Source organism: Eschscholzia californica, unplaced genomic scaffold, assembly GCF_041429995.1.
Source record: "Eschscholzia californica isolate CP2 unplaced genomic scaffold, dmEscCali1.0.p SCAF_4, whole genome shotgun sequence".
In the NCBI taxonomy this organism is placed as follows: domain Eukaryota; kingdom Viridiplantae; phylum Streptophyta; class Magnoliopsida; order Ranunculales; family Papaveraceae; genus Eschscholzia; species Eschscholzia californica.
In genome coordinates, this window is record NW_028238461.1 from 30,043,828 (window position 1) to 30,054,900 (window position 11,073).

General features: G+C 42.1%; 1 protein-coding gene across 1 annotated transcript; it reads left to right on the forward strand.

Annotated features, from left to right (window-relative positions):
- Positions 1 to 3,572: 3,572 nt before the first annotated feature.
- On the forward strand, positions 3,573 to 4,731 carry LOC147544078 (uncharacterized). The gene is made up of 3 exons (XM_086635598.1): positions 3,573 to 3,639; positions 3,852 to 4,483; positions 4,579 to 4,731. The coding sequence occupies exons 1-3, from the start codon at positions 3,573 to 3,575 to the stop codon at positions 4,729 to 4,731; spliced, it is 852 nt and encodes a 283-aa protein (XP_086491724.1).
- The last annotated feature ends 6,342 nt before the right edge of the window (positions 4,732 to 11,073 follow it).

Below are 11,073 nucleotides of genomic sequence, written 5' to 3' on the forward strand. Positions count from 1 at the left end.
GGATTAGGAGATTTTGGCCTACTGAGAGTTAATGTTGTTTTGTGTTTCCTTATTTGTGGACCATTATAGCTTGCTATAATGTGGGATTTTGTATTTGTTGGTTTATTTCAATAAAAGGGTCAGGGTCCCTTTAATCCCTGTTGACTTTTTCAAAAAAAAAAACTACATGTGTATTCTGTGGGGTAGATGAAGAAACGGATTTCCACCTATTCTTTGGTTGTTCGGTAACAAAGAATATTTGGGAATTGCTATTACTCAAGATGGGATTTCAGAGAGTATGTGTTGTTGACTGGGAAGAGAAGTCACAGTGGTGTCTCAATCCCTTTGGCGGGGTTTCAATTGCTGCCCGAGTGGGTCGCTTGCTTTTAAATGCCTATTTCTATCATATTTGGAAGGAGCGAAATAACAGGGTATTTAGAAGCAATGTCATGCCACCGGCGCTGATTATCCACACTATTTGTGATGAAGTGCGGATCAAGCTGAATACCGTTACCAAGCGGTTTGAAGATACCGAGGAGAATCTTACTATCTCTCTTCAAAAGCAGATCTATACTTCATGTAAATGGACTCGGCCAATGGCAGGGAGACATATGATTAATACAGATGGTGCTCTAAACGAGGTGGATGTGGGGTATGGAGCCATTATTCGAGATTCGGAGGGGATTGTTGTTAGAGCAGCCACTGGACAGGTTGATGGACAGACTATCTTTATACATGAGCTGCAGGGTGTTGAGTTGGGGTTGGAGTTAGCACTTAGTGCTGGGCTGCAGGAAGTTGAACTTGGTCTTGATTATCAAGTTACTTCTTGCAAATCCACATCAGAAATTACCATGGAGGGGTAGGCGTTTATGGAAGAGAGTTCAGAGTCTTAAGAGCCAACTTCGGAGTTTTTGTGTTTTTCATGTCTATAGGGAAAAGCAAACCAAGCTGCTGATTACTTGTCAAAGATGAAACTAGGACCGGGAGTAACTCACTTGAATGTTAGTCAATTGCCGGCGGAATTAGTTAATATTGTTAATGCGGATTTTAGAGGAACAGTGAGAATGAGGAAAGGGTGGGGCTAATAAAATGATGTAATTTTGATTTCTTTGCTGTTTTTTGATTTTCTATTTCTTTGTACTCGGTCGGGCTTCTCCCGCTTATCATTATAAAAAAAAACTGCACCAAACTGTGACACGAACTTTTTCGCACGAATTGTGAGTTTTGTCATCCAATATGTTTCACATGTATTAAGACTCCATTACATATGATTTTATAGGGTTTTACCTCAATTTCGACCCCTCAGATTGGAAACGGAACGCCAACAACAAGAAATTGCACGAAAATGTGACACAAACTTTTTCGCACGAATTGTGAGTTTTGTCATCCAATATGTTTCATATGTCTTACGACTCCATTACATATGATTTTGTAGGGTTTTACCTCAATTTCGACCCCTTAGATTGGAAACGGAACGCCAATAACAAGAAATTACACAAAACTGTGACACGATCTTTTTCGCACGAATTGTGAGTTTTGTCATCCAATATGTTTAATATGTCCTAAAACTCCATTACTTAGGATTTTGTAGGCTTTTACCTCAACTTTGATCCCTCAGATTGAAAAGGAATGCTAGCACCAAGGAATTGCACCAAACTGTGACACGAAATTTTTCGCACGAATTGTGAGTTTTGTCATCCAATATGTTTCATATGTCTTAAGACTCCATTACATATGATTTTGTAGGGTTTTACCTCAATTTCGACCCCTCAGATTGGAAACGGAACGCCAACAACAAAAAATTGCACCAAACTGTGACATAATCTTTTTCGTATGAATTGTGAGTTTTGTCATCCAATATGTTTAATATGTCCTAAAACTCAATTACATGTGATTTTGTAGGCTTTTACCTCAATTTCGATCCCTCAGATTGGAAACGGAATGTCAGCACCAAGAAACTGTACCAAAATGAATATGAAACTGCACCAAATTGCACTTAAAGATAAAAAGACAAAGAAAAAACAAGGAGAGAGAAGCTCTTGGGTGGCGCGATTTTCTAGGGTTTGGATAAAGTTTTCCGGTTAACTTGGAACGGTGGCTGCTGATCGGATTCTTTTAATTTTGTTCTTGTTTTCTGTGCCGATTGTCTCCTTCATGCCGGCAACTACTGTTTTGTAGGATGTTGGTGGATATGGAGATGAAAGCCCTTCTCCCTCCTCCTGGTGAGGGAAGCTCTGGTTCTATTCGAACTGAGCTACCTTCGAAACAAGAAGGTTTCTGTGAGAAGGGATCAGGTTTTTCTGGTCCGAGTGGTAGCAACTCTTCTCGCTCTAATTGGGCTTCTCTTTTTCAGAAGAATGAGCGAGTTGTTAGAGAGAAAATGGAGTTTGTACCAACTGAGATAGTGAATGATGAGAAAGTTCAGGTGATATCAACTGAGGATTTTACAGAGGATATTAGAGATTGTGAGAGTTGGTTGGTGGGTTTGTTTTTGGAAGAAGACTCGATTTTATACTGGTTCGTACTACTCTGAGAAGGTTATGGAGGCCGAAGGGAGAGATGCATATTACTACTCAAGGTGAGTCTGCATTCATTATTCGTTTTGATCTTGAGGAGGATAGGAATAGAGTTTTGGAAATGGAACCGATCTATATAGCTAATAGATTATTTGTGGTTCGTCCATGGAGGATGTTCATTGAAGAGGAAATTGAGGAGATCAAAACTCTTCCAGTTTGGGTATGTTTGCGTAACGTCCCTAGTTTCTTATGGAACAGTAGAGGCCTAGCACCAATAGTCAGTAACATTGGTACTCCTATTATGTTGGATGGTCTAACAGAGAGTAAGTATCGAATGTCTTTTGCAAGGGTCTTAGTAGAGGTGGGAAAGGAGTGTTCATTCCCTCTGATTATTCCTTTGTTAGTGGATGGTGTGAGGAGGATAGAGGTTAAGGTGGAGTATGCTTGGAAGCCATTGAAGTGTTCGGGGTGTGGCTCATTTGGACACTCAGTTGGAAGATGCAGGTCTAGTGTTCGACAAAATGCCACAAAGAGTGGGAAGATGGATGAGAAGCATCACGATGGTGTAGGATCAATTGGTAAGCCAGAGACCACCAAGGAACGGGTTCTTAGGACTAATCTGAATGTTAATAAGGGGGCTAATCCTGAAGCTGTGCATCCTAATATTCTGTATCCTTCTTCTTCTGCTCCTACTTGTGCTTAAGATGGTATTTCTTCTGAATTACTTCCTGCAAAAAGTTTGGTAGCTGCTCGAGCCCAGTCTCAGTCATCTAATATGACTGAATTGGCAAAGAGAAAGAAGGGATCTTTTGTGTCTTCAGGTATTGGGTCTCTTGATGAGGTTATGGAGGATGATGTGGGCTGGTCTGTTGTTACTAATGAGAGAACTAAGAAGTTTGGGAGTTCTATGGGGCTGGCTGCTGCAACTTCTTTTGAGGACAGTGTGTGTTTGAGAGTCACTCTAAAGAGGAGTTGTCTAGTAGTGCTATGAAGGTGGAGGCTAGGATGGAATATACTGAGGATACAATCACTGGAAAGGCTGTTAGGGATGAGGTGATGGCAGGAGATTGAGTGGATATGGATGGGGTGGCTACTAAGGTGGCTTTATTTTCTCAGAGAGGAGCTGGAAGGGGTTGTAAGGCAGGTTTGAGAGGGAAGGCCCCCTCTAGAGTGTTAAACTCATGAATATGGGTAGTTGGAATGTTAGGGGATTGAATAATCCCCCAAGAATAATAGATGTTAAGGATCTCATTAGTTCTAAGCAGTTAGGTTTGTTGGGCCTGGTTGAGACTAGAGTACAAGAGAGGAATAAAGTGAAGGTGTAGAGAAGTATCAATCCTTTTTGGTTTTTTTTAGATAACTATGAGAATGATGAGGGTGGGAGAATTTGGGTGGGTTGGGATCCTAGGTTGTTGGATGGTCAATTGTTGTTTACATCTAATCAAATTCTTGATGTCCATGTGACTTTTTTGGATGGTGCTGAATGTTTAGTGGTTGTGGTTTATGGTAGAAATTCTAGAGAATTAAGGAAGACCTTATGGAAGGACATGAGGGACTTGAGTGAATCCTATGAGGCTCCTTGGATGTTTCTGGGAGACTTTAACTCCATCTTGAAGAGTGAGGAGAAGATGGGAGGGAAGCCTGTGAGGATTTTTCAGTGTGAGGACATGAGGGACTGTTTTCAGGATGCTGGGTTGTTTGACTGCTCTTTTGTTGGGGCTCCTGTTACTTGGTTCAATGGTCAGGAGGGGGAGAAGGCTATTTGGGCTAAGTTAGACAAAGTGGTCATTAATATTGAGTGGATTGAGCTGTTTCCTGGCTCAAAGGTGGTGTTTGACATTCCAAGAACTTCTGATCACTCTCCTGTTATATCTAGTCTTGAGATGATAGTGGTGAGGGGCAGGAGGCCCTTAAAATTTTTCAATTGTTGGGTGGAGGAACCTGGTTTTTTGGAGATGGTGGATGGGGTGTGGAAGAACCAAGTGAAGGCAATGTTATGTATAGGTTGGCGTCTAAGCTGAAGGCTGTGAAGGGGGGTATTGCTAAGTGGAAGAAAGGCAAATTTAATCATTTTGCTGAGCAGGTGGTGGAGGCTAAGGTTAAGATGGAAAGGGTTCAAGAAGAATTAAAGTTGAATACTACTGATCCTGATATGAGGCAGGTGGAAAGGAGGGCTGTGGAGAGCTATACTCATAAGGTTTGTGCTGAAACATCTATGTTAAGGCAGCAAGCCTGAGTAAAGTGGCTCACTTTAGATGATGGCAATAATAAGTTCTTCCATAACACTATTAAGGAGAGAAAGGCTAGGAACTCTATTAGGCAGGTGGTGGGATGATTTTGTTGCAGCTGTCCAAAACTTTTTCAAGTCGGGAAGGATGCTTAGGGAGGTAAACTCTACTCTTGTCTCTCTTGTTCCTAAGGTCCCTAATGCTTCTTGTTTAGGGGATTTTAGGCCCATCTCTTGCTGTAATGTTGTCTATAAATGCATTCCTAAGATCCTGACAGAGAGATTAAAGATGGTTGTGTTTTCTTTGGTTAGTGAGAACCAATTAGCCTTCATTTCTGGTAGGAGGATTCAGGATAACATCATGTTGCCTCATGAGATAGTTAGGAACTATAATTATAAGAATGGATTGGCTAGATGTACAGTAAAGATTGATCTTAGGAAAGCATATGACACTGTGAAGTGGTCTTCCTTGCTCAAGATTCTTAAGAAGTTTAATTTGCCTGAGATGTTTGTTAAGTGGATTTTTTAGTATGTCTCTTCTCCTAGATATTCTATAGTGGTTAATGGGGGTGCTTATGGTGATTCAATATCACCTTACCTTTTTGTTATGGTGATGAAGGTTTTTTCTGCCTTGATTCTGAAGGAGGAGGGAGAGGGACATTTTCACTTACACCCTAGGTGCAAGAAGCCAAAGATCACACACTTGTGTTTTGCTGATGGTCTTATGGTGTTTTTTAGAGGGGATGAAGACTCTGCATGTGCTTTAAATAGGGGTTTGAGTCGTTCGAAGAAGGGTACTGGATTGGGGGTCATTGTGAGAAGAGCTCTATGTTTTGGGCTGGCCCAGAGAATGTGGCTATGATTCAAATTCAGCAAGTGTTTTTTTTTTATAATGATAAGCGGGAGGTGCCCGAACCGAATACAAAGGAATAAGAATTCGAAAAACAGCAAAGAAATCAAAATTACATCAAATCATTAGCCCCACCCTTTCCTCATCCGCACTGTTCCTCTCGAGTCCGCATTAACAATATTGACTAATTCCGCCGGTAGTTGACTAATATTCAAGTGAGTTACACCCGGTCCAAGCTTCATCTTCGACAAGAAATCAGCAGCCTGATTGGCTTCTCTATAGACATGAAAAACCCGAAAACTCCGAAATTGGCTCCGAAGCCTCTGAACTCTCTTCCACGAACGCCTTGCCCTCCATGGTAATCTCTGATGTGGTTTTGCAAGAAGTAACTTGATATTCATCGAGTCAAGACCAAGTTCAACGTCCTGCAGTCCGGCACTAAGTGCTAACTCCAATCCCAACTCAACACCTTGCAGCTCGTGTATGAAGATAGTCTGTCCATCAACCTGACCTGTGGCTGCTCTGACAACAATCCCCTCCGAATCTCGAATAATGGCCCCATATCCCGCTTCCACCTCGTTCAGTGCACCATCAGTATTAATCATATATCTTCCTACCGTCGGCCGAGTCCATTTACATGGAGTGTAGACTGGCTTTTGGAGAGAGATGATAAGATTCCAACGATCAATGGTTCTCCGATTCTCCTCTGTATCTTCAAACCGTTTGGTAACGGTGTTCAGCTTGATCCTCACTTTATCACAGATAGTGTGTATAATCAGCCCCGGTGACATGACATTACTTCTAAATACCCTGTTGTTCCGCTCCTTCCAAATATGATAGACATAGGCATTTAGAAGCAAACGACCCACTCGGGCAGCGATAGAGAGCCCACCAAAGTGATTGATACACCACTGTAGCTCCCCTTCCCAATCAGCGGCACATACTCTCTGAAAACCCATCTTGAGTAATAGCGATTCCCATATAATCTTTGTGACCGAACAACCAAAGAATAAGTGGAAATCCGTTTCTTCATCTCCCCCACAGAAAACACACGTAGTGTCTATAACCATACCCCAACTAGCCAGAAGCGATCTAGTTTTGAGGCGTCTTCGAAAAGCAAGCCACGTGATGAAGCAATGTTTGGGTATACCACCCGGTGACCATACTAATGAGGTCCAACTCAATCGAGTTCCTCTAGGTCGAATTGCTTCATACGTCTCTTTGAGAGTAAACTCTCCATTCTGGCTAGGCATCCAGATCACCTCATCTCTGAGAGTACTATCTACCGCAACCTCCCTAGCCTCGACTGCGATAGTCCCTAGCATGGCTGTAACATGAGTAGGGAAGACCCAACCTGACTGCCCAATAAACTGAGAAACCCGGGCATCCAAATTAAGGTGAGAATCATATCTGTGCGTCTCCTCAAAAGCATCAAGTAGAAGACCGCGAGGATGCCATAAATCGGTCCAGAATTTGGTATTATGACCATCCCCCAAAGAGGTACAAATGAGTCTCTGAGCTGTCGGCCTGCTGGCTAGAATCCGACGCCAACACCACGAACTTCTACTCGAAGCCGATAAAGTCCAGAAGTGTTGTTCTTTGATGAGATTATTTCTCACCCATTCAGCCCACAAGGTCGTCTTACCACTAACCAGATCCCATATATGACGAAGGTTTGACGCTTCGAAGAGCATCTCGATATTGCGAAATCCAAGCCCTCCTTCGTCAGTTGGGTAACATAAGTTTTCCCAACCAATGGGAGCCCTCTTACACCCCATATCAGCACCTGACCAAAGGAACTTACTGAAGATGGAGTTGATGTCGTTCATAACCCTTTTGGGAATAACAAACACCGCTGCCCAATATAGCAACATGCTGTTCAAAACCACCTTAATGAGAAGGACACGCCCCGCAAACGATAAGAAGCGACTCTTCCAAGATTGGATTCGTCCCTTGATTTTATCGATTAACGGGATGCAATGACTATAGGTAAGACGAGAAGATATGAGGGGCAATCCTAGGTATCGAATAGGCAGAGAACCAGTACCAAATTCCAGGATAGTGGTGATATCACTCTGACCTTGAGCCGAAAGACCAGCAAAGAAGATAGTACTCTTAAGCACGTTGGCCTGCAACCCCGTTGCCCGATGAAAACCAGTTAGCACACCTTTTAGAGCTTGAGCCGAACCCGTGTCTCCTCGAAAGAAAACCATGAGGTCGTCTGCAAAACAAAGGTGAGTAACCTTCGGGACTAGACACTGAGGGTGTAACAAGAACCGACCTGCCTTTCCTCTCGATCAATAAGAACCGCGAATACCTCCATCATTAAAACAAACAAATATGGAGATATCGGGCAGCCTTGACGTAAGCCCCGTTTCCCATCAAAATAACCATGGGCTTCACCGTTGACCAGAATAGAGAACTTAGACGTAGTAACACAAGCCCGTATCCATTCTATAAATATCCTTGGAAAATGAAACTTACCGAGGACTGAGAATAGTGAAGACCAACGGACTGTGTCATATGCCTTCTTAAGGTCAATCTTAACCATACACCGAGCTGGACCTGTGGGTCGATGGTAATTCCGGACAATCTCATGGGCTAACATGATATTGTCCTGAATGGTACGGCCAGAAATAAAGGCTGACTGGTTTGGACTAATCATCGAATAAATAACTCCTTTCAGTCGTATAGTGAGTATCTTGGTAATGCATTTATACAACACATTGCAACAAGATATAGGTCTAAAGTCTGAAACTGAAGAAGCATTATCGATTTTAGGAATAAGAGTCACAAAAGTAGAGTTTACCTCTTTGAGAAGTTTCCCAGAGCTGAAGAAGTTCTGAATAGCCTCCACAAAGTCATCTCCCACGACCGACCAACACGACTTAAAAAAGTGAGAAGAGAACCCATCCGGCCCCGGCGATCGATCAGAACTGATAGTTTGCAAAGCAGCATATATTTCATCTCTGGTCACCCTCAGAGTAAGAAGAGCTCCTTCAGCTTCCGTCAGCGGGCGTGAGAACTCCACATTAGATATGTGATCTAATGCTTCATTGTCCTCATCATCCCGACCGAATAAGTCCCGATAGAAATCCACACACATATTGGCTATTTCCACTGGATCCTCAGCCACCGAACCATCCTCTCTGGTGAGTCGAGTGATAGTGTTCCGTGACTTCCGCTCCTTAATAGAGTTGTGGAAATAAGCTGTATTGCTGTCATCGAGAGTGAGCCATTCAACTTTAGCACGTTGTCGGAGCATTGTTGTTTCAGCCCGTACAACGTTACTATAGTTTTCAGTAGCTACTCTCTCTTGCCTCCGTAGAACCGGGTTTGCTGGATCTCCCTGCAATCTGACCTGCACTGAATGTAAAAAATTCCGGTTAATGGTTACCTGGTTTGTCACCCCATTGAACCGATCTTTCTTCCATTCATTCAACCGAGCCTTCAAAGCCTTAAGTTTAGTCACCATTCGAAACATCGGATTACCCCGTACTGACACCTTCCATACATCAGCAACAAGAGCTCGGAACGTGGAATCCTCCGTCCAGGCATTGAAGAACCGAAACGGAGTGCGCCGGTTTAAGTTAGGTGCAGCTAGGGCTGGGAAAACGGTCCGAGACCCCGGGGTCCGGCCCGTTCGGCCCGGACCGTTGGAGACCGTTACCCGTTGCCAACCCGAGCCGGACTTACCCGGCCCGATGGCTCGGGCTTATAGGGCCGGGACTCGGACAAAGACTCCAATCCGAGTCCCGGCCCGATATACCCGTCCGATACCCGCACCCGATTTACCCGCCCAATGGATCGGGCTTATAGGCAGCGTTAAGCCCAGTGCTGGCTAGGCATTAAGCCCGTGCTCAAGGCATTAACCCTCTGCATGCTTTAAAGCTAGGAGAGAGTAATGAGGTCGTGATGCTATTTATAAAAGCTAAAGCTTCCTCTATTCTTATTAATTTTCAATGTGGGACTATACTCATCATCTTCCAATTCTTAGTGTTGCCTCTTGTACTTTGGTCCCACATTGAAAATTTACTAGAGATGAGAGAAAATTGGAGCAATAAGTGCTACTTGAAAGCAACATCTTGTACATGTCACCTTGCCAAAGACCCAACTCTACCCCCTTCACCTCTTCCACTGCATGGATCTCTTTAAAATCCATTTAAGAACAACTAGACCCTAGAGCAGAGTACTAAAAGATGTAGTAGAAGTACAATTTCTAAAATTATCTTTAAAATCTTCATCACTTTTCACTAACCTTTGTCAAATTATCTTGAAAATAACTAAAGTATATGTATGTGTCAACTTTATGCAAGAACTGGTGAATTGTTTGTTACTTGTGTTTGATTCCCCGTTTGACCTTCAACGCTAATTTTAGTGTATGTACGTGTCAACTTTCCTTTTATAGTGATATGATACAAACTAAAGTATGATGTGATATGATTCATTTACTGAAATCTATATAGTATATGCATTGTTAGAGTTTGTAATACGTCACATATGGTATATGTGTGCAGACGAAATGAACATAGTTTTAGTCGATTTAGAGTGTTTAGTTAAGTGTGTACAAAATTCATTTTGCACAAGTCTCATAACATAATGTTCTTTAGGTTTTTTCTCTTATTATATTTGTATCTAGTTAAATTTATTTTCATCACACAACTATTATGTATGTTACTTGCCTTCATCTATTTTGTACATTATTTGCCTTCATCTATTGTTCGTATAAGAACATATAAGACGACTACTAACAAAAGTTTGTGAGATGGGGAGAGAGACCTTGTCGGCGCCCCTTATTACGATCCTACCGCTTACATATGATAAATGTTATGAAGTATAGACATATATGAGAAACTAAAATGGGTGTTGGTAGATGGTGGTGGTTGGGATGTTTTTGTATTATATGATGTTGTAATATTATATGACGGTAGTTTGTTGGTCAAAAAACCGAATAACGTGTTTGCATCGAACATGATAAGTCTTACTTTCTGATGAACGGTAAGAGCATAAAAGAATTTATTATTTACTTTCTACTATTTTCCAAAGAAAATGTATAGTACTGTTGATCGTAGAGATCGCATAGCTTGTTTGCTAGAGTGGTGGGTGTGGTTAAGGCTTGAGGCGGTAAACATTGTACAAAAAAATAACTTGTCAAATATATGGCTAAAATTAACCCTTGCATTTGGTCACATGGTCATGGTATGATTCAACCAAAAACAATAGTTGGGGAAATCACCAAATGTGACGTGGTGAATTTCACCATACCAGTTTTGGTCATACGGTGGGACAGTGGGAGGAGAGAGTTGGAGGCCAAAAGCACCCCATTAAATAAGGGGTCACCCCATTTGTTAGGTTAGATTCTTTACAATCAACTCTTAGTCCCATAGTTTAAAAGAAAGAAAAAACTCTTAGTCTCATAGTTTAAAAAAAATTCTTAGTCCCACACTGAGTACCTTGTGTGAGAAACACTAGTGAGAGGGTTATAAACTCAACTCACGGAT